Below are 24621 nucleotides of genomic sequence, written 5' to 3'. Positions count from 1 at the left end.
GCTTTTCTTTCCTCCTTCTAAACAGTACATTTACGAATCGAGCAAAGTACTATCACTTTACAAAGAAATGTCTACTGCACAATTTAAGGAACATTTAAGGAAATTTTCCTTTCGTTATCATTCCATTATAAATTTCCAGTCTCTATGTCTTCTTATGAAACAATTAAGACATGAATATTCGTTTGATAAAAAATTCAAGTCATATAAAGAACAAAGCTATATACTCATTGTAAGAACAAAGAACAACTTTTTAATAGCTAGTTTTTAATTGTTTTTGATAGTTTTGAATAGTTTTGAATAGTTTTGAATATTTTTTAATATATTTTAATAGTTTTTAATCATTTTTAATAGTTTCTAATTTAATATTTAATAATATTTTTCGTACAAAATTGTTGTAAAAAGTTCTTTTACCGGTAGCAACAATAAAATGTCTATACACATGAGTCGAATTTTTATAAAGCAGTGGCAAAGTCAAACGAAGTTACAAACAATACTTTGTTCACACCAAAAATTCATTTCCAAATTATCTTGTAGCTTGAATAAAAATTCTTAATTATTCAACTCCAAAAACAAATAGTTTACATTATGTCCTTCGCAAAGAATTGCTTCAATCTAAACAAAGTGTTTCGGCAACGGGAAACGATTAGCAATAAAATGTTTCAGTATTTCCTTCAGTCCGTACACAACATATAAAAACATAAAAATATTTAAAAACCAGACAAATTCACTATTGGATATCTGCTCCAAAACTACACTGTACAAAGTTATTTGTTCAGGCTACACAGACCCGAATAATCAGATAATTAAAGGCCGCAACTAATTCGAAAGTCTGGGAAAATGGGGTAGAATAGTCAGCGGCAGATGACAAATTCAGACGCGCGAAGTACCGATCAGTCATACCGTAACATACGACATATCTCTTCCCAGAAATCATCTCCAAGCGATCTACCGGTGAACGGGCGTCTCTCTTTTTCTCTTTCTCTCCTCGTCGAGTCGGGTCGGTCCCTTGTGTGTCCCTGTTGCGTTAGTTGGCCAGGTCGGTGCCAGGGAGTCTACCGGCGATAACCAGCTGCGTGTCGCACCGGTAGACTGCTTGCTGCCTCCGGCTGCTCCGGGAACTCTGGGACCGGTTATACTTGACCCAGCGGTTTACACGCGCTTGCCGCCGCCAGCACCACCACCGCCGAGGCCAGATCGCACCGCTACCGAAACACGTACCTACATTGTCTGGACAAACTCCAGCACGCTCTCCTCTCTTGCTTGCCGTTTCCCCCTCCTCTCTCACTTATTCATTCGCTGCCACACATATACACATAACTAACCGGACCGATACACGTTACCTCAATCCGCTTCATCCCACTCTTTCCTCCTCGCATTCGAATATTTTTACGCTTATTTTTACATACGAAGAAGTTAACGACTTTTTTCTATAGTTATTAGAGCGACCCTTACGAATGGGGACCCAAAGCAGACCCCGTTGCGCAGGAGATCACGCGAGGAATACGAGGAATTAGATATTTGTCCACGTTAGGATACTTTGGAGCAGAAAATATGTATCACTTATTGATTTAAACGAAAAAACGGTTGGAATATTTCTGTTTAATTGAACGGGTTTCGTGGTCATTATAAAATAGTTTTTATAATTGGACGATACACTTATGGTAGCGTGAACATACATACATGTATCTAGCAATAAGACGCTATTTAAACATGGCGAGAAGAATTGTCTTTCATAATATGTGTAGATCCGTGAGAACACTGCTATACTTTTGTCAATGGAGAGTTAGAAGTTTTGTAAAGTAACTTAAAACTATGTACAACCGTAATGTGCTTTTAATGGTGACCGTTTACTTTACGTATTTTTCCATAAATTTACGATGAAATTCACTTCTTAATGAATCATTTATAAATACGTCGTGCTTCTTTTTTGGTTCGGAACGGGCACAGTTCTTGAACACGACATCGTCGTCCCACCGTCGCCTAACTTTCATGTCCGTTCGAGCACTTTGAGAAGAATAATTTAACAGAGGATTACCAGAAAGAATATTTTCCATTCTTATTCTTTCTTCTTCTTGCCTTTTCTCCATTTCCTGTAAAGTGTAAAATATATTATTATGTTGGATAAGTAAAATAAGAAATGTGGATTTAAATAGTTAATTCAGTTACATAAATAATTATAGTATGTAAAAATGAAGTAAATAACAATCTGCGATAACATGGAATGTTAATTTTTTCTTTAATGCCTTTCTACACTTTTCGGGACAAACTAAGGCAAGATAATGCATAATACAACAAAAACCAAACCTTTTTAGCCTGCTCTGCAGCTCTTTCTTTCTTGATACGTTGTAGCTCAGCTAAAAGAGCAGCAGTATCATCTTCATCACTTTCAGAATCTGAATCATCATCATCTAATGGATCATCTGCGTCTAAACTAGCTGTTGGAACTTGATCAATTTTTTGTCTTTTAGCACTTGTCGTGGAAGTTTCTCTAGCTGGTTCTATCATGCGTCGATTGGAACTTTTGTCTTTTTCTCTTTCACGTTCACGGTCTTCCAATTCCTTGCGAAAATCACGATTTCGCAATTCTTCAATTGTTCCTTGTCCATGCTCTCTAAAACCAATACATATATATATATATATATATTTAAATGTATGACAACATATACATAAAATTACGTTTAATTACATATCAGGAAATTCATATAATTATTTTCATGAATAAGGTTACCTTCAATTGGTTACTAAACGAAAATTACAATTATGTTTATAAAATTGCAATATAAAGACGTCTATTCTTTGAAAATAATATAAAATAAAACAAATACCTGTATTTTAACTTTGTATGAGACGGTAAGTCTCTACTACTGTATTGTTTTGATATTGCACTTAAATCCTTTTCACCACGTCCTTGTCCTCCTCTAGCAGGCTCAAAAGTTGGTCTTGCAGCCGTAGTCATATTTCAATGAAACTGTAGAAAATACTGTCCAATCTATGATTATGTTTCTTTTTTTCTTTAAACAAAATTTACAAAAGTTTTTCAAAACACAGCTGATCACTCAATAAATTATGCACTTTTAGTTGTGTTATATACCATATTCTCCACTAGAGGTCCTTCGCGTAAAGCATCAGCTGCTGAAACGATTCGATTGTGACAGTATCGCAATATTTTAAACTCAATTTAATTATAATTATTACCATTCATTATGTAACGGTGCAAAAAAAATAATTTCATCAAAATATTACGGGAATAAAATTAAAATATTAATTTTTTAAAAATGTAATACATTTAGATTTTTAACTTATGTTGAAAAATTAAAACAGTTTAATAAGTAAATATATAGGTGATTAAAAAAGGTAATAATGGTGTTTTTAATATATTACAGGAATATGTAATAGAATAAATATTTCCCAAGTTATTTGTCATTTTATTGTTTTAGTCACAATGGCATATTTCTATAATGGCTATACATCAGTAATAACATCAGTGTACTTGAAGCTTTAAGCTATGTGACTATATTCAATATAATAAAATGTGAAATAATTCTGTGAATACATTTTCAACTTATCATTCTATTATGATTGATTTAAATTAAATAAAGTTATTGCATGTACATTTTACATGAAAAGAAAATTGATTAACAGTGTCAATATAATGTTCAACTAAAAAATTGTCACTTTACAAATACATGCATACTTATTGAATATAAATTGATTCCACAAATTATCTTTTACATTTTTAATGTTACATTTCAGATTATTTTAATATTTATTCCAATGATGACATTCGTATTACTTACAAACATAATAGCAACACTTATTTTCATGCACCACTCGCTTCAATTATTTAATTTAAACACATGTTGTGCTCTTCTTCTTTCACACGCATACATAGTTACTATAGTTTTTACTCTTGATTACAAAAGTTTATGTTAAATGTAAACTGTTGATGTCATACACTTTGTACGATGTAGTGTTTATCATAGTCAGACTTTTTACTGATATTAAAACTGTAGCCTTTATTTTAAATATATTATTGGACAGCATTCCAACTTTCATTCATTAAAACCTTTACAAGTAAATAGGCAGTGTACTTGAGAACGTATTCATTTTAATTTTGGAGATAAGATTGGAATCATGTAAAAATTTTCCTTTAAGTATTTTCCTGACCAATAACTGAAGAGTATGTAAATGTACATGTACATATGTATATAATGTATATATTATAGCATGAGGCAATAGTTTTCAGTAGTTGTTTTAAATATACTTTATGCTAAAATAGTTTCCAGAATTGAATAATTCTACAAAGAAATGATAATGTTTTTACAAAGAAATGTAATAAAATGCATAGAAATTTTCGATAAGTTTAAAAATTTTCTTTTCTATAGCATATTTGAAATGGCATCTGACCCTCGATTTACGCGACACTTTTTTACACGAGTCTTTGTTACGCAATAAATTATAACACTCTTTCCACGGTAGTTTTTATGCACTATCTGAAGTTAGTAACAGCAAATAAAATGTACTTTTATTTTCTAAAATATTATTATTATTATTTCGTTTGTTATGCTATGTGAAATAAATATATATTTCTAAACATATACCAACTTTTCTTTTCAATATTTTGTTTTCTCTTGTACTGACAGACTGTACGCAATTTTCATTCGCGTAAAACAAATCCATGTGAAACGGATTTTCGCGTAAATCGAGAATCAAGTGTACACATAAATTAAGTATAGCATATACCTCATTTACTTTTAGAGAGCTTTGTGAAAGTATCTACATTGTTTGAAGTCACACTTAAAAATAATAATAAAAACATATTCTTCAGTTGTAATATTAATATAAACTTGACATAAATTGTATCTATTTAATTTTCTGGATTATTAGTGATTACAATTCATTAATTAAAACAAATAGTAATATTTATTTCAAAATATCTCGGCGTTTCTAAACGCAAATTATTTGCACTACAGCTACAAAGTGCAGTCTAAATAAAAGAAATAATATGCCATGGCACAAAAGTTCTACCATTTGTTTTAGTTAGATATTATTCTTATTTTAAAGTTTGTCAGTTTTGTAACTAAATGGTATTATCATATACGTCAAGTCAAATATGTTTAATGTACATTCGGTAATATATAGTTATTACTCAGCCTTTTTCTTATAGCATTATGACAATAAACAGCTGTACACTGATTTTTTATATTAATCATTTCATACTAATCAAATTACAAATTTGCAAACTTTAAAGTAAAAAATCAAATGGCAGTTAATAATAGTTTGAATAAAACAAATATACAGCTATTTCTTATCTAATGAAATTGCAGAATATCCATTTGTCATAATGCAATAACAAAATTACATATAATCTGAATTTTATGAAAAAGTTTTTTATCACTTATATATGCATTTATTATACATAATATTTTATGCTTGGGTAGACATTATATATGCAGCTTTGTACTACTAAATTTGCAAATATATATAAAGCACGTAATACAATTTGTAAATGTATGTATTAAGTAAAACATTTTTTGAGACAAAATTTGCATGAAGTGATACATATTTTTAAAGATAAATAACAATATTCCATTACTCAAACACAGTGTTTTATATATACTAATTACAATTATACATTTCATTACATATAAAAACATAAAATTTACACAAAAAAGTTTTGCATAAAAGCTTTAACGTTAATAAGATTTGTATAAATAATTATTTCATGTTTTGATAAATTAAATATAAAATAAAATTTCTGTAACATATAAAATAGTTTTTGTTTAATTTGATATTTTGTGTTCAATAAATGTAATGAAAATAAAAAAAATTTTTAAATATTCAACATTTGTAAGTCTAAAGTTTACATATTTCATAAATTTCAATATTTGTTGCTTTATGTACACGAATTAATGAAAAAATTGTACAGAATGTAATGAAACATTACACATTTAACATGTATCACAACAAAGTTATATAAAGAAGATAAACGCGCAGCATAAAAAAAAATAAGTTTAGAAAAAGCTTTTTTGAAAGGAATAATTTCGGGATAAGTACTATATGTATAAAATTTCGTTAATTCATTAACCAGAATGAGGAAACACAACAAGTATCACAATTTTTACATGGCAGACAATGCATAGCATATAAATGTTACATTAAATTTTAATATTTATTACCATGTATAAGTGTATAAAAAAATTTGTATAATTTAAATATTTTACTTCTCAAAATGTGATAATGTCATAAAATATTCTCCTCTTCTCAGTTAATAATAATACTTGCATAATTATAGAATGTTTGCTAACTAGATCTTCTTTACATAATCCATATACGTAGAATAAATTATACAAATATATACAAATTAAATTCTACGCATGTAACGTATTTTAATATACAAATTATTAATTCTTAAGTCAATGTGTACTCATACATATAAATGCCCCTTTAGGTGCATAACACCAAACTATACTACATTCAACTAGATTTAATATATATATATTTTTTTTAGTGTGTAAAAATTGTGTATAAGACAATTATAAATTTTGCATTTAAGAGAAATTTAAATCTTTCACTGAGATAAAAATGTCTAAATATTATTCCTGCAATTCACTTTTTATTCGTATAAATTTTTATTAAAAAGGAGTACCTATAGTACAAAAAATATGTCGGAATATGACGGAGAGTCAAATATGTAAAACCCTTGTAATTAGGCCACCAGACAATTATTATACTATTCATAGAAATACTAGTATACGTTCACTGTTTGTGAAGTATAATGTAAAACCAAACATTTGAAGTTCTCATTTCTATTCTATGCAACATTATTTATGCATATATTGCCATTAAGCGAAGTAATAGGAAAAGATAGGTTGATTCTAATATTAATGTATAATTGTAATGATTTACTAAATTAGTAACAATATTTTCTAATTCATAATTAATAACACAGTTACTTTTGTGCTTAAGCAAATTAGTAATGGGATAATATGTAACCCACTTTGTACCATTCATTTAGATAAGAAATTGCTTTAAAAACAAAGCTAATTGAATTACGCGGGTGACTTCTTTCCAAACGTTTCTTATTTTAGGCTGTACTCGAATGATTAGTAGCACCACTGATAGCACTAAACAAAGCAGCGCTATTACGTTTAAAATTACATACTTGCTCATCAGGCCAAACAGATTCTCCAAGTAACGATGATAAACTTTGACAAAGTTTCTGATAATTCTCACGTAATACTTCTTGGTACTCGTGCTGATCGGATGTAATTAACTTACTATTTATTTGAAGAGCTGTGTAACATATCTTAACAAATTCTCTGAAAGTAGGTTACACATTAAATGTGAGAATCAATAAATAAAAGCAGTTGATCGATGAAGGTGAATTACATACCTAAAAACATCTTTCAATTCTTCAACTTTATCATCTGGATACTGAGGAGATAATGCGGGATCTAAAAATGCAGAAGCGTATGCGAGTGGTCCAGCATTGACTGTAACGCATATACTGCCTTGTAGTCTTAACTGTAACTTTTTTACATCCGTTGGACCTATAAGAGCTACATCTTCCAATTCTTGAACGCGTTGTCTCATTTCATCCAATGCTACTTCTATTGGACTGAGTTCCATTATCCGTCTCTCAGATACTAAAATCCGTTTTTTGATATACGGGAAGGAATATTGCGCTGAAACATTGCAAATATTAACATTAAAAATATTAAAGAAACATCATACAGTGAAATCCTTCAACCGCAGGCAACGTGGAATTCGCGTTCTAAATATTTTGTAAAACATTTTTGCTTAATTGAGTTTTGACCTCTCTTGAGTATTTTATCAGGTTATTGTTAGATATCATCAATCCTGTTATTTATTAGTCTCGTTAGTTACCTAATTTTTATCTAATACTCTTCTTTTTATTTCTTATAAAAAAAACGTCAAAACTTGCATCAACCCAATACAATTCAACAATTTTCTTAGTAATTTCTTTTCTGTATTTGTCTGTTTGAACGTAACAATTAAATATACATAATATTGGTTAATTACAAGTATTCATACTACTCGTTCATAAATTCTATAATTGAAGATATTTAAATATAAAATTAACCTACTCGTTAAAATTGTTCTCCGCTTCCACTGATCTTCTGGATTACCTCTTGCTTTTCCTTCTTTAGTAAATGGAGTTTCGAACATAAAGCAGGACACGTTGTGATTTTGTTCGAATTCTGTTTGCCGAGTTTCTAATTCATATTTTTCGAAATAAGGTGTTACATGCGTCACTTGAATATATGCAAATTTTGGATCCAAATTGGTTATATCAATAGGTACAGAATCCATGATCATTTTAACGTTTTCTGCGCCAAACTTATCGGAATATAAATGATTTAGACGCTCTGAAATCTCTGATAAGGACGTAATTTTTGGTTCTTTATAAATATACTCCTGCCCATTCTCGTCTTCAAAATATGCCTATAAAGTTCATATTTATGATAATCAAATTACAAAAATAATTGAGTATATGTTATGTAGAATATTCATGTTTAGTTTTTCTTACCGAACCAAAAAATGCAACTCTATAAAATCTGCCGAGAAGCCTTTTTCCGGATTTAGTAACTTCTACAATTTTATTACATGCTTGCGCTAAATGTGAATAACAATTTGCTAGAGCTTCATAATTTCGTTTCTCTTCGTAAATAGGAACTATTAAACGGTACAAATGTCCAAGAAGTTCGAATCGTTCTGCTTTCTCTAACATTTCAGCACAAACTTCCAATTGTTCAAGAAGTAAATACTCGTTATAATGGATATCTTGCACGCCTGAAATAGTAATATCAATTATAAAGTACTATGTTAACGTAAAAAAACGAGAAACATTTTGTGCTAATTTATCAATTGGTTTACAAAAAAATTAATGGTATGAAAATAACGACGACCTGACATGATAAATTAGTGTTAATTTATTAATTAGTTTATAAAAATTAATAGTATAAAGATAAAAATGGTCTAACATGGTAAATTAGAAATTTATATTAAATTTATATTAAATTACATAAATGTGAATAATTATAACTGTGTACCATGCAAATTTTACATGCATAATAAGAAAATAATTAACAAGATGGAGAACATATTCAGAATAATTAAAATTGAAATCATAATACAAACGTGTGCAAAACATACAAATCTCACCAGCATCGAGTTTAAGACTGCACTCATCTCTAGAAATGTTTTCAGAGATTTTATCAAATGCTTCTGCTCCCCATGTGTGAATTTTTTTTAGTTTCAAATATTCGGCCATTAATGCAGCAATGTGTAATTGACAACAAGCAGCCTACAATATAATAATCGTATAAAAATTGTGTAATGGACTAGTTGTTTAAACGTCACATCGCAAAATACGTAAAAATATCTACCTCTGAAAAATTGCCATCTCTTGCATGATTTCTAGCCATAGTTTCTAACCACGTATATCGTAACTCTGGTGTACTAGCGTAAGAATTGGCTAAACTGTGTTGCAAATCGACCAACATTTCCGGATCATTGTTATGTTCCCTCATTTGTGCTGTTGCCATTAGAACGGTTCGAATCCTTTTATTAAGATCTTTCACTTCTACTGGAAAGCCTGTACCTTTCATTACTTTGTCAGACGAAGCGTAACTATTTATCAATGACAACGATTCTTGAAATCTTGAATTATTTAATCCGATAACATTTCCAAGCATTTGAGAAACCGAAATAATTACCTGTTGAAAAACGAACATGTAAAATATTTCAAATATTGTTGTATTCAACTCATTACAAGAAATGAAATTTTATGAAACTCTTTCCACTCACTTGTAAATGAACTCTAGTCAAACCCTTCCTACTGGTAAACTCAAAGTTACTTCTCATAAGAAGGTAAAGCAAAGCACATGACTCCTGTCTAATAGAACTTAATTTACTGTTACAACAACGTAATAATTCGTAACACAAACGCCCACACAGGATTGCATTTCCTGTAAAATTAATTGTATTTATTAATTATTTATTTTTATTGAGATCGCACTACTGTAATCGTTGTTAAAATTTATACCTTGAAAAAGAATTATAGAGTAATTATTTAAGAAAGCTCTGAAACTAGCGAAAACATGGCGCAATAAAGTTTCAGATTGACCAACTTGTAAGAATGATAAATAAATAGTAAATACTTTTTGCATAATTGGATTATCGCCACTTGCTGTTAAAAGTACGTCCTAAAAAAATATATATTTTTAATTATCTCCACATATTTCATAAACTTTAAATTTATTGTACCTTAAAGTGGAGGCAGAATAATCCTAAACAATCTAATGCAATGAGACCAGCTTCTGTTGCCATATTTGCTTCTAATAGAACCTGATGCACTTTACCACTATCGTTTTCAACAAGGTTTTCCCTGGGAGTACTGTTATGAGGTTGTAAAGTGCTAGTAGCAGGTCCCTCGGTGGAAAAATCAGGAGGTGCCATTCTGGCTGGCAACGTCATTGCTTTCACTGTTCGCGGTTTTCCACAATTGTTTGTCGTATTTGTAGCAATTTGTCTTTTCCCTACGTATTTAAAATGATACAGGCTCATTCTGAAAAAATAAGTATATAAATACATATTACGTAAATATAAATAATAAGCATATATCTACACAGTAGAATTAAATTTATTAGTATTGCATCTGTAATATAATCTTACTCTATCACTGAAAAAAAGTTCAGAATTTCACAGTCGCTACATTGTTGCCACCAAGCGATAACTTGATGATCACCCAAATATTTTATCACGAATAAGAAACAGAGCAGAATATCCTTTACTTCCGACGACTGCAACTTATCGCATCTAGGCGATGACTGCGTAACACTTAAAGAACGTGAATGTCTCTTTTTTTCGCTCATACCATTCTCGATAGGTTCGCGAATTACAATTGTAGTTTCTTGAGATATATTTGACTGTGAAGCACCAGATATGGTTGATGTATCTGATTCTATGCTAGTGCATGAATATCCATTAACTAAACCTTGCCCCGCTATGGCTGCAAAATATGTAGAATCTCGTAGATGCATGGACGCTCTTATTGGAGATTGCGTATCCAAATTTAGTGTAAGTCTGCACATAACAATTTATATAAATTATTTTAATTTTCAAATGCAATTTGAATTATATTATTTAAAATATATGTATATAATCTTACCTGTGAATTGACTTTGGAGTTCCAGTAGTTGTAACACTATTAGTATCTTTGTTTGCTAAAAATGAACTACTCGTTGATATTCTGCTAGTTCCATTTTGTTTAGTTTCCGTTTTATTACTGTCATGTACAGACTGTAGTCGATGCAAATTTTCCAATACAATACCCAACCACGGTATATAAATGGACGCTATTCTACTTAATTGACCCTACACAAACATTATAACTTGTATTAATACATCTTATTAATATGTACAATATACACTTAAAATGTAATTATAATGAAGAATAAATTTATATCTGATTTCTTTACCTTATTCTGATATCTATCATCAAGTTCATGCTTTGCCATTAAATCTCTTAATGTAGCTATAGCTACCTTTCGAATTTGTACAATTTCGTTTAAAGACGTTTTAACCTCTTGCATTAGGAGTCCAACCAAAAAATGGTGTTTACAGAAGTCTTCAGACAAGCAATACTCATTAATTAAATCTGTAACGAATGCTTTACATTAATAAACCTACTTCATTATTAATGATATCGAACGATATTAAAACAGAAATATATATGCATTCAAGGTCCGCCTAAAAATATTAAATATTAAATGAAATTAACATAACTTAATTATAATTATTTAATAAATTGCTATAAAACTTTGACTATATGTAATTAATTTCTAACGTTCATCAAAATAGATGTTTCATTAAAGTTGACTAACTTTTAATAACGATATAATTATTCCACTAATTTTGTGCTTATAAAATGTTTGAAAATTCGTGCATTCTGTTTGTGTAAAATTGTAGAAAACATTGATATTTACATAATATTGTATGGTAATATGTTTAAAAAACATACAAAGTGTGAGTGTCTGTGAATGTAAGATCTATGTTATACGTGTACTACATATGTAGTGCAATCAGTAAATATTCTATTAACTTAGAAATTTTCTGTTCTCAATATATGTCAGTGATATAATAAACCAAGCTTGCATAGCAATAAATAAGAATGCCATGAAAATATTTTCTATAAATCTAGTAATCAATGGTGATCAATGTTAACAAAATTATGTGCAACTCCCACTCACTATGGCTACAGTAACAAACCACAATAAAGATGGGAGTGTATGAACATATCTTAACATACCATCACATTCTGGATCACTCTCTGTATCTTCTAAATAAGGCATAAAATGGTTATATTACACAATTGAAGATACTGAATATAGTAAGAGTAGCGATTTTAATTTTACCTCTGGAGGTGATTCGTGATTGCATCATTGGCAAATTAAAGGACACATAATGTTCGTGCGAACAAATTGTTTGTAAGAAAGTAAATTTGAAATCGTGCAATGTACGTGGGTCGCCAGGGGAAAAGTTGTCCATGTACGAATTGATTAAACGGAAAACAAATCCTCGATCCATGAACGTAAGACATCGCTACAATAAAACATAGTTTAACAATAGATTATTTCATAAATTATATTATATAATATAAAATATGTATCATATTTACTTACTTTTAGAAACTGCGCAAGACTCTTATTTAATTCATGAGTTTCAACAGGCATCTCCTTATACTTGGTCATAAGACAGGGCATAATATCATTAACTAAACTTTTAATTTTTTCATGGTATTCTTTAGAAAATCTTTCATTTCTATGCATCTATAAAGCAATTCCGTTATATATTCATTTTGTTGATTAAATAGCTTACTATTCTACGATTTACCTTTATTCTTCCCGTGGAAAGTAATCGTTGTGCCATACTTTTGATCATTATTTCAAAAAAGAAGTTGGAATGATGCATAAATTTATTTACGACTAAAAAGTCGGTGTTACTAGGCTTTAACAATGTGGGCAGATGCCTTCCTAACTGTTCATGAACTGTAACACTACCATTTCCTTGCGTAGGCGATACGAAAACAAACTGTGAAACATATTAATATACTTCTAATGTAATTTTAATGTTCCTAACTTTATTTTAAAGTAACAAATAATTACACTTTCGAAAAATGTTTACCTTAATATAAGCTTGAAGAATTTCCTTTCTACCAGCTTCATGCACCATATTTATAAAATGTATTAAAAGTCTTATAATAAATAATCCAACTTCTTCATTTGTAGTATGCGTTAATAATGTAAATAATTGAGTCAATATAGTAGGAAGAAATGTAATAACAGTAACTAGTTGTACCGCATGTGCAGCTTTTAATATTTTGCATGTTTCTGAATCTGCTGGTACGGCTCCCGTGGTTGTATCCAAAATTCGTTCCATGTGAGCAAATAAATTATGCAAATGTACATCACGTGTAAACACGGTTGAAATTAATTGAAATGCTACTGTAAACACTGGTCGCTGAGAGTCAATCCATGTTATTTCCGGTCCCGCATTCTAAAAGTATACAAAATTAAATTTTTAAAGTATTATCAAACTTAATAGATTCAACAATTATTATTTACAACTACTTTTGTTATTAAATAAATTTCTTAAAATATTACTAGGTCTTTTTACATTTTTATTTTACAGTTTACTTTAAAAGCGACCTGAAATATACTAACAGGCATAATAACTATCTACCTCACTCTGAACACAAATATCATGTCTGAAGTGCTTACATAGGAATAAACAATTAGAGATAGTGTATATTGAATATTTTCGATTAAAACGCATGTTGTAACAAGTTTATTTTTCATAAGAATTAAATAAGAAATTAATTTGGTGGCTCAATTTTACTGTCATTTTAAGTTAAATATTGAAATATATATTTTCTTTCATTTTATCCTTACCCCTTTTCCTAGTCCAAGAGGCTGTATTGAAAGATATCCTGAAGGTAAATGTGTAGCTACTGGCAGTGCTTGCACGTTCATATCCATATCTACATTCAATCTATATAAAATACATATATTTTTTATAATCCATTTTAAATAAAATCAATCCTAAGCAACTTTATATAATAATAATAATAATCATTGTAATCATAAATACAATATGAAACAGACACTGTATTTCGATCTTTATCTTATTTAGTTATTCTTCAATTTTTACATACGATAATACTTTAAAAAATAATATCCTACCTTCCTTTATACAACAAAGGGGACCAGGCATAACCAACACAATTTTCAACTCCATTCTCTTTCTTCTTGTTCATATCACAACTTATGTGATAAAACGAAAAAAGTAAATGATGTTTAGAATGAAGTTTCGTCGGTAGTCGTATTTTAATTTCTTCATACCATGAAGGAACAGCATTGTGATGTAAAACTGAACAACACGCTCGCAAACATAGGAGTGGAGCACCGGGTCTTCCATATATACACTATTCAAAAATATAAAAATATTAACAATAAAAAATGATTTTTTAAATGTAAAATATGTTTCAACAAAAATAAATGTATATTGTACATACTCTTAAAGGTGCGGCAGTTTCACCATCATCGTCTCGTAATTCAACGATACATGCGATGTTTCTGGCTCTCGTAAATATTTTTTGAGCATCGAAGCACAGAGTTTGTGGATAAACATACAGATGATTAATGTATGTCGTGTAAGGATGGACGTCTTTTTCTGATGTACATTCAAACTCTGCCACTTCAAGAACCGGTTCAGAAGGCGGTGGTAGTGGAAATGGTTTTAAAGCTGCTAAGGATGTAGACAATGTATCTAAGAACAGAAAAAGAATAGTAGGCTTACAATTTTATTATTTAACTACGGTCAATTGAAAATATACAATTTCATTAATTGATTACATACTTTCAGGTAATTCTGTAATTGACTCAATTTTTATTTTTAACCATCCTGGTATCACAGTCAATTTACTAAGTTTTTCAGGTCTAAAATAAAGAAGGTGTTAGTAAACGTTCATATATAGTTTAGTTCATGTTGCTTTGACACATACTTCCTGTACTCTGAAAGAAGTTTTAGTAATTCATCATCCTTTATCTTATTTCCTTCTTGTCTATATATCGCTGGAAAATCAGATGATACATCTAATTCATTACTATATAATCTAAATAGGGGTCTGGCAGCCCAAGCGAAAGGCATTCTGTAATTTCCCAATCTGAAAAATATATAACAGATTAATTGGAATTTTATAAGAAAAAAAGTATTTATTATGTGTATATTAATTTTTTAATGAAATTATACATCAATTTACCTTTGGCAACATGCTCTAACTTGTTTATGAACTTTCAAACCTAATCTTGGATCTTTCGTAGCTCTTAAGTATGGTTCTGAAGTTTGGCATATATTTCCTTGTAATATTTTATCTATTCTTACAACCAAGAATATATCAGGATGAGGATTACTAATACTAAATATGGCCTGTGAATGCAAGAAATAAAGTAAATTTAGAACAAAAGATAATATATGTGATAATAAAATATTGATAGATGATCTCAATAAAAACTGAATTTGAAATAACAAACCTGTTTTGGATATTTAATCCAGTCTAAAGGTATACTTTTTAAATCATCCGGTAATTTTACGTTATCAGTACATTCTGTCATAATACCAACAGGACTTAATTCTTTTACCATTTCTTGAACAACTTCATGATTAATATCAAAATGAAAATTTTCTGCAAGTTTTCTACCATTTCTTGCATCGTAAAGACTTAGTGTGGTTTGATATGGTTCCACTTGACACAATGACTCTTTTTCATCTATTGGTGCTTGTAATCTAAATTTCAGACTTTCGCATTTCACAAAAATTCTATGTCCAAATTGCTCTTTAAATGGATCAACGTTATGTTCGCAAGAACTTCCTGACTGTTGTTTATTATGCGGAATATGAGGATAAATACTAAATAATCGTTTACGATTTTCACGTCTAGCTAATGCTATACTTGTATCAGTTTCTCTAGAATATTTGATTAACTGTGGATTCATGCTCTGCTCCAAGCCTTTTAATGTTCCATAAACCTATAAATGACAATATAAAACCTTATATTTCGCAAATCTAAATAGTACAGAATTTATATCTAAAATATTTTATTTTTACATTACATACTTGCATAGGTTGAGGGGAGGGGGGAGGTGTATTGCATGCTCTTTCTAATGAAGCAGCGCGTTTCTCTTCCTGCTGTTTATAATGCTGTAATACTGAGCTTAACTTTAATAACCAATCTTGCATATCTGTCTCATTATCTGCTGCTAAAGTATATGATTTATGAGTCCCGCTCATTCTTAACTCAAAACAATACCTTCCACGTTTTGGATTTCTTGTAACTTCAGTACAAAAATCCATTACTATTGTTAATTTAGCTTCTCCTTTCTTTTCATCCTTAAAAAATTCAAGGATGTATGTGCCATCGACTTCTTGTCTAAGGTGACAAAATCGTCTTTTAAATGATTTTGAGCCAATATGTGCAAACATTCGATCACTGCTTCCAATTTCTGGTCCTTTCATCAAATAGCCTTCTTTTGTGATGCCATTACTCTTCGTTAATTCCTAATGAAATTAAACAAACTATTTGATTTTTATTATTTTTTCATGCTTTTTACAAAATACTCTAAATGTATTTATTATTACAAGTTATAGTACAAGTATTTAAATAGACACATTTGAGAGACAAATCTTGCTTATCTAATCATGCAACCAGATAAAACTCTGCAATAAAGAATATTCATTTTTGGACCACTGTTTTTGCATTTACATTAAAAGCAAAATATTTTACCTCGTCAACTTGGTCTACCTCAGTATCAATTTCATATATTTCATCTTTTAAATCATCTGCTTTTGCTATTCTATAAAATAAAAAAATTAAAATGAACTACATTTGAAAGTGGAATGTATAATTTAACAGAATCAGATATTAGATGTTCATTATCACAACATTAAAATATATTTTTAGGTACTTAAAATATATACAGGATTGAATTTCAAATATTGTAAATTAGAATCAAAATATTCATAATCACATATGCATTAGACATGCATTATATCACATATACAATATATAGTTTTTTGAACATATTGTTTGTATTAAATAAATATAAATTAATATTATATATTTATACTAGCATAAAATACTTCATTAACACAGAAGAGAAAACATACTTAGGCAGTTCAAGATAAGTTCCGCTATAAGCAGAATATTTATAATGTATCAGGTTCCAGTTAGATGTATAACTTCGTAAACATTCTTTTGTAAGAAGATTCTCTCCTCCTTCATCATTATCTGAAACTTGTGGTACTGTCGGTGTAAGAGTACGATATCTTCTGGGTAATACTACTTGCTATAAGAAAGAAATATTTCCAAAATTATCTGATTAAAATTGCTTGTTATCAGAATGTGAAAATGTTGCAAAATGAAACAAAATGAAATATATATGTAATATATGTAATATATGTAACATCCACTATATGAATTCATATTAATTTATCTACTCATACAACGGATGTAAATTCTGATAAATAGATAAGAAATACCGAGTTGAAACTCACTGAGACATCATCCTGAGGATAAAGTAGAAGCTCTCTCTGAGGGTCATTTTGTAATAAAGTTTTATTTTTTAACACAAAACTTTCAAAATCTATGGGTTCTACTAAATGTGGCTTACTCTGAAAATAAATAATAGTTTCCATTTAATTCTCTTCCGCTTTACAGCAAAAATTAGTTCAAAAACAAAAAACTTATAATAATATATAGGCCAAACAATGATGTTCAAAAAGAGTATATAATTCATCCTTAATTCAAGGAGGCAATAATAAAACAATACAGACAAGGCAATATAAGATACCATAAATGGAGATGTTTCAAACTGAATAACATTATCATTCAAGGAAACGTTATTTGGTGTTAATAAGTCTGTTATAAGTCCATAAGAATCAATACAAAGGAATAATTAATGAAATATTAATTCAATTCATTCTCTCTTCGAAATATTTCTAGTGAATATTTTGTATACGGTTGACAGCAATTATCATGAATAATGAATGAACAATATGATAAATGTGAAGATAAATGATGTCAAGAAGAATAAACTTTTATCGGTGTCAATTATTATTGTTAATTTTTTGTTCTTTAATTAAATGAGAATTAATACGTGAAATCAAGCGGTAAAAGTAGCGGTTCGGGAATGTCAGCGGTCCTACCTGTACGGTACTCTCGCGTACTACCTGAGAAACAGTCTCTCGTAATTGAGCGGCCATGCCTGGTTTACCCAAGCCGCGAGTGAACTTTCTTTCGCTCATCTTTGCCGATGGCACGTTGATCTCATCACCGTACACCAACAAGAACAATCGCAAACATTATACATACTCATTACATACGATCATAATAACCACTCGCTATTGCCGCAGCCATATTTACGCGGCTTCTAAACTCACGTCGTAACAACGCATGACTGCTCACCCTATGCAGCGTTCAGGATAACAGAACCGCTGCACTGTACAGTATTCTCGCGATAGGAACTCACTTTGTCCTATGCGTTAGGAACTCGCATCTCTCCCCTCCATCATTTTCCATCTCTTTTAACATACTGAAGAGAAAAGTGAGAAAAAATGTTCCCGTTACACGATATGATCTTCTAAGTACTTGACACTATCGCTCCATTGTATGTAAAACAAAATCTACGAAATCTTTTTATGCTAAGCAACCTACACAAATGTATATAGACATGTATTTATTTATTTTACAGGCTGTGAGCATCCTTCGTATCCCTCTTGTATTTCCAATTAACTATTCGAAAAAATGTATTCAGATAAAGGTATTTTGTAGAGGAAATTGTAAATAGTACTTTGTCATAATTTTAAACTAATATGAAATCGTTATATATGAAGCTGCAAAATTTAAATTGCTTCTCAGTTCTGATATTACATACGTATTTTCCAAACTCAAATGACATTTATGTAATGGGATTAATTATTTATAAACATTGGAAATAAAAAAGAGTTACAAAATTTCTAAAATACAAATTAATTTAGAACACTCTTTTTGTGATAGTGTAGTGATCTCTTTTACCATCGTGTAACAATTCCTCTGAATGCATCAACATCGAAAATGACATATTTACTATGTACTTAGGTAGTTACCTAGTTACCGAGTTCATATCGCGAGAATAATGTAATATATAACCTATGTAATATATCGGACCTTAAATTATATTATGCTCGTTTCAAACATCGTACAGTAACTAATAAATAGTTTCCTTTAATTTTAATTTCTTATTCTTTTTATAATATTAATATAAATTACATATATTTGGAAAACTGTCAATAATTATGTCAACTTTAAAAATTTTATATTTGCTATCTTAATCAGGTTAATATGTTAAAGAGACGATAATCAGTTCACAAAGAATTTTCTGTTCACTTATTCACTCTGTTTACATTGAATTCCTAAAATAATATATACATATAGATATTATTTCGTTTGAATCATCATGAAAGTGGAACTGCAATTTTGAATTAATTTCTTCAAAAAACCTTAAATTTTATTCTTCTTTCCGAACATTACAATTTTATTTCAGATAGTACACGCTACACAAAATAACTATCCAAAATTTAAGATATTAAATATTTAGTAAAATTAAATAATTTAGAATCAATTTATTTGAAATAGCTTACATTCCTATTAAATATTGGAAATAACTGTAATTTAAAGAAAATTAAATTAGATCATGAGATATAAACATGTAAGGATTAAAATAAAAATAATTTTATAGTTCACTGACCTACAAAATGTGCTCTTTTAGCAATTTAAGATAACCTGAAAGAGTAATTTGTAAAATATATGACAAACTGCAAGATTGTGTTTAGATTTGAGAATAGACTAATGAACGAGACTTCTATGATGATTCTTTACATGTAACATATATACGTTCATTAAACATTTGAGATACTTGAGATAATTTTTTATAGAATCAGTACAAAATACCGTAACTATTATGTATCGAAAATACAATCATATAATACATATTCTAAGTACTTCTAAGTACTACATCATTTATTAATTTTACATTTATCTATCAATACATTATGTAAAAAAGAATATTATATGAAGTTACAGAAATAGATATATTTAGAACAAATTATTCTAATGGATTCCATTGACAGCAACATAAAGGATATATTTAGAATTTAGAATATGTACCAAGAATGCCGCGTGCATTAGATTACGGCGTGAATCTAAGCTTCAATCTGCAGTAACGTTTAAAATTTGGTATCGTCTGCTGCAAGTATTAGAAATTGTATAAATTAATGTCAATTTAATACCACTTTTTAAACTATTGAAACAAATAGTTGTAAAAATTATCCGCAATAAATATTAATGCTACGTCTGTGCATGTTTTTTATTCGATCACAGACGTGTTATAATAAATAATTATCTATTTTCCATTAAAACTCGCATTTACTATAAAACTGGCTTGATTCAAGGTGTTTTTCACCTTATATTATGGATGACGAGCTTGAAGACAGGATTTTATATCAGGTGACAAAACAATATTTAAACAGAATTTTACTTCTTTCTTATTTCAGAAGTCATTTTATATGAAAAGTATTTGTAAATTTTAAGACGTAATTTTCACGTCGCATAATTAGTATTCGAACATAATCTTATTAGTAGTTTTCTTATTTTTTTAACACATACTGGAAACATCAAACTTGTTATTCAATTGTTTAATAATCCACAGTAGGATATAGTAATTATAATATTCGAATAGTAATTATTTTTAGTTTGAAACATACGATCATAGAGTGTAATTCACCTAATTTGTAATTATAAAGTATCATAATTGGGAAACAGACGTATGTGTCACACATGAAGCTGGTGTCAAAATTTGCGGTGGGTATTCCCACTGGATTAAATGCTGGGATAAATACCCCATTGGGTTATTTTTGGAGAATCATGAGAGCCTACGCATTGAAGCCAGAAGTATTAATTTGTGGAGCAGTTTTGGCAATAATTCTGTTTTACATACAAGCAGTTGATGTATGGAGCCGATCGCTATTAGGAAAAATTCAATATACACTTGGCCGTACCACATCAAAGGTACATTGTAGAAATTAATATAAGAAATAAGCTTTTTATTTATATCTAAGCATTCATTATAAATTTGTTTGTGTGTAATTAATATAATTTAAAAATTTTTCAGTGTTTCATTATTTAAAATATATAATATATTAACGCAATAATTCATTTTAAATAGGTATCAAAACTACAATTCTTAGTTAACGATTCTGTTAACAATGGGGTAAAACTCAGTTGGGAATTAAAACAAGGACACATTGCTGCATATGCTGTTCAAGGTCATAGACCTCGAATGGAAGATCGTTTTGTTGTAAATGAAGATATGAATAATACAGGTGTATCACTATTTGCTGTATTTGATGGACATGGTGGAGAAGTAAGTTCAAATATATTGGATAATTTAGTTTCTTTAGATATTATAGAAATTTAATTAATCTATAATTCAAATACTTTGTGTAATATAATCATTAAAGTTATATTCCTCGTATAAGATTACAGTCATTACTATATTCTTATGATCTTATATGATCATTACCCAAAATTGCAGATTTAAAGAAATGAAAGAGTAAGGTAAAATTAGTCACTTATAGTTATATAATAAACAATAATATAATAGTGGCAATTATATTAAATAAAATGTAAAGATAGATTTCAATGAGACAGCAATGCATTTATTATGTAAATTTATTACTGAGCAAGTAATACGTTTGTTTTATATAGTTTATCCTTATACATATTAATATAGTGAATGCTTCATTTAATTATAATTGCTTAGCTTATAGAAAACACTTAACAAATACTACTGTGCATGAATTATTACTGTTCACAAAATATTTCAATAAAAATAAAATAGAGCTTGCAACGATTTAGAAATAATGTATCTTTATCGAAAACAGATAGTATTTTATTCAAACATAGAATAGACTTATATATTATAAGCAGGGATATCAATGCAAATCAAAGAATATATTACATAATACTACATATAGCAAATCATTTAGGTCAAAGAAGTTATACCTTTTATATTTACATTGATATGTCTACAAGATATTATAGTAATATGTAAATAATAGATAAATTTTATCTTAAAGATTATTACACTGTTAAACTGTTATAATTATTATTTGAATGTATGTATTTAAAAGGATAGTTGTGGTACATTGTACATATATACAAGTGATGCTATTAAATACCTTAGTAATAAGTTATTAATCATATGCTCATATTGTGTATGTATTTGAACATAAAATAGAATTAGAACAAATTTTTTTCACAGTTTGCAGCAAATTACGCATATGACAATCTTATCCCAAACATTAATAAAAAGGTGATCGAATTGAAAGATTTGATAGCTGGTAGAACATCACGAACTCAATTAACAGAAAATGTGGATAAATTTGAGGAGCAGTCGAAAGAAGAGAAAAACGATGCAAATCTTGAACGCAAAAAATCATTTCGGAAAACGGTCAGCACATCCTTAACAGATGATTGTATGAAGAAAAATGTTGGTGTAACTGATCCAGAGTTACTTGACAAATTGGATAGCTTGCAGAGGCCAATTACTAGAGAGGTATAATATATATTGAATATTTTTTTAATGATTGCAATTAATTTGCTTGCATTGTAATTTAAAGGTAAGGCCATGTAGGACAACTGAAAAGCCACAGAAAATAGATATTACCAATTATCTTGATGGAAATAAAATAAATTATGGCAGATTATTAACTGATGAAGTCCTAGCGGTTGATCGATTATTAGTTGAGGCAGCTAAGAAAAACATGGATGTAGCCGGTAATCAATTTTTTGAGACTTACATTACATTAATTATTTGAGTGACAAAATAACTTTACAAAAATAATATCAATTTAGGTACAACCGCCTTGATTGCTCTTTTAGAAGATAACAAATTAATTGTAGCAAATGTTGGAGATTCAAGAGGTGTAATGTGTGATGGAAAAGGCAATGCGATACCTTTGTCCTTTGACCATAAACCACAACAAGTAAATATTTTTATTTGTGGAAGCAGAGTTCCAACTAAGTCTATTTTTTTATAATACATTTTTTCAGGAAAGAGAAAAAAAAAGAATAAATAAAGCAGGTGGTTTAGTAACATTCAATGGTGTGTGGAGAGTAGCTGGTATATTAGCTACTTCTCGAGCTTTAGGAGATTACCCACTGAAGGATAAAAAATTAGTAATTGCTGATCCTGATATTTTAACTTTCGATCTTAGTGATCATAATCCAATGTTCATTGTTTTGGCATCGGATGGTTTATGGGATACTTTTACAAATGAAGAGGCTGTGGCGTTCATTAAAGAACGTATAAATGAACCTCATTTTGGAGCAAAAAGTATTACACTGCAAAGCTACTACAGGTAGTATGAAACAGTATTGTAACAGTTTTAAATATTCGCGTAAACTTGTTTACTACATATTTGTTTTGTAACTTACAGAGGTTCCGTAGACAATATTACTGTGGTTGTTATCAATTTAAAAGATCGTAAATTCGTTATTTCAGAGGCCAAGAAAAATCAATAATGTTTTAATTATATAATGAAACTAGGATTTTCCAAAGATATTCTAGTCATTAAGTATATTAAAAATGTGATTAAAATGTTACTTGTTACATTCATTACGTCTATTATAATATTCAATATTTTATGCAATCATTGAATCAGTATACAATATTGATATTATATGTTTCTCGCAATATCAATTTTTCTACTTCACTAACAGTAGATATATGAGTACAATGTTTATGTATACTTTGTGTACATTACACATTAATGTTGAAATAATGAATCAAATGTATGTAGCCTATGCAAAATTAAATTAGGATATAATTCTTAAATAATATGAGTTTCTTATACAAATGTGAATACGTGATATTTATTTTTGTATAAACTGGAATGTGTGTACTCTGCAAAGGTACACTGACTCATGTCAAATGAATGCCTAACAGTAACGTTTAAACTTTAAAATAAAATTCACATGTAATAGTTTATACTTGTGTACATTGAAGATAGCATGTATGAATAAATATGATGCAAGATTGGGTATATTAAATTTAAATAAATATCTTAACATAAAATATATTTGTATCATCTTATTATTTCGAAAACTTTGAAGGATATACTAGTAGGTACTTACATACGCATTTTTCAATGTAAATATACTTCAAGTAAAATGAAAGCTATTGAAAGAACTGAAACGAAAATAATTTTATTTTGTAAATGCCAATTAAAAAAATATGTTTTACGAATGTAATAAATATGGCAAGTTCTCATTTTATAAGATTAAAAGAATTATTGTATCTTATGCAATTTGATGTCACATTGTACTAAATATATATGTATATATGAGTACGATACTCTGTTATAATCATAGTTTCGAAGTTTTATAATCCAGAATGAAACCATTTTGAAATTTTCAAATTCTTTTTATTACACAAA

General features: G+C 29.0%; 3 protein-coding genes across 14 annotated transcripts; 1 reads left to right on the top strand and 2 right to left on the bottom strand.

The window, feature by feature from the left end:
- Positions 1 to 1579: 1579 nt before the first annotated feature.
- On the bottom strand, positions 1580 to 2989 carry c12.1 (spliceosome-associated protein CWC15). The gene is made up of 3 exons (XM_031988233.2): positions 2826 to 2989; positions 2305 to 2611; positions 1580 to 2090 (listed from the first exon to the last, which is right to left on the bottom strand). Exons 1-3 carry the CDS (start codon positions 2954 to 2956, stop codon positions 1848 to 1850), a joined length of 681 nt encoding a protein of 226 aa, XP_031844093.1. The 5' UTR covers positions 2957 to 2989; the 3' UTR covers positions 1580 to 1847.
- Positions 2990 to 3091: 102 nt separating this feature from the next.
- On the bottom strand, positions 3092 to 18610 carry Ziz (dedicator of cytokinesis protein Ziz). Of its 11 annotated transcripts, none has more exons than XR_012998090.1 (30): positions 18292 to 18610; positions 17641 to 17757; positions 17254 to 17432; positions 16871 to 16940; positions 16204 to 16644; positions 15621 to 16115; positions 15350 to 15516; positions 15092 to 15253; positions 14947 to 15026; positions 14603 to 14856; positions 14271 to 14512; positions 13980 to 14079; positions 13213 to 13584; positions 12922 to 13119; positions 12711 to 12857; positions 12444 to 12630; positions 12338 to 12367; positions 11508 to 11686; positions 11198 to 11403; positions 10702 to 11112; positions 10294 to 10594; positions 10073 to 10232; positions 9835 to 9995; positions 9414 to 9743; positions 9181 to 9331; positions 8555 to 8817; positions 8112 to 8469; positions 7397 to 7688; positions 3798 to 7322; positions 3092 to 3132 (listed from the first exon to the last, which is right to left on the bottom strand). XR_012998090.1 is itself a non-coding variant. In XM_031988227.2 (30 exons), exons 1-30 carry the CDS (start codon positions 18388 to 18390, stop codon positions 3103 to 3105), a joined length of 6339 nt encoding a protein of 2112 aa, XP_031844087.1. In that variant the 5' UTR covers positions 18391 to 18610; the 3' UTR covers positions 3092 to 3102. The 11 variants fall into 11 exon arrangements, 7 of the variants coding, with proteins under 7 accessions (XP_031844087.1, XP_031844088.1, XP_031844083.1 ...); XR_012998091.1 differs by having other exon boundaries at positions 3092 to 3129; XR_012998093.1 differs by having other exon boundaries at positions 4606 to 7322.
- Positions 18611 to 20236: 1626 nt separating this feature from the next.
- On the top strand, positions 20237 to 24264 carry LOC116431999 (protein phosphatase 1L). Of its 2 annotated transcripts, none has more exons than XM_031988229.2 (8): positions 20237 to 20629; positions 20926 to 21190; positions 21348 to 21545; positions 22446 to 22739; positions 22804 to 22960; positions 23039 to 23169; positions 23237 to 23544; positions 23623 to 24264. In XM_031988229.2, the coding sequence occupies exons 1-8, from the start codon at positions 20598 to 20600 to the stop codon at positions 23705 to 23707; spliced, it is 1470 nt and encodes a 489-aa protein (XP_031844089.1). In that variant the 5' UTR covers positions 20237 to 20597; the 3' UTR covers positions 23708 to 24264. The 2 variants fall into 2 exon arrangements, with proteins under 2 accessions (XP_031844089.1, XP_031844092.1); XM_031988232.2 differs by having other exon boundaries at positions 20247 to 20629; positions 20945 to 21190.
- Positions 24265 to 24621: the final 357 nt, after the last annotated feature.

The sequence above is a fragment of the Nomia melanderi genome, chromosome 2 (genome assembly GCF_051020985.1).
Source record: "Nomia melanderi isolate GNS246 chromosome 2, iyNomMela1, whole genome shotgun sequence".
Classification (NCBI taxonomy): Eukaryota; Metazoa; Arthropoda; class Insecta; order Hymenoptera; family Halictidae; genus Nomia; species Nomia melanderi.
The sequence above is the reverse complement of the archived record's forward strand: the minus strand, read 5'-3'. Positions and strand labels throughout refer to the sequence as shown.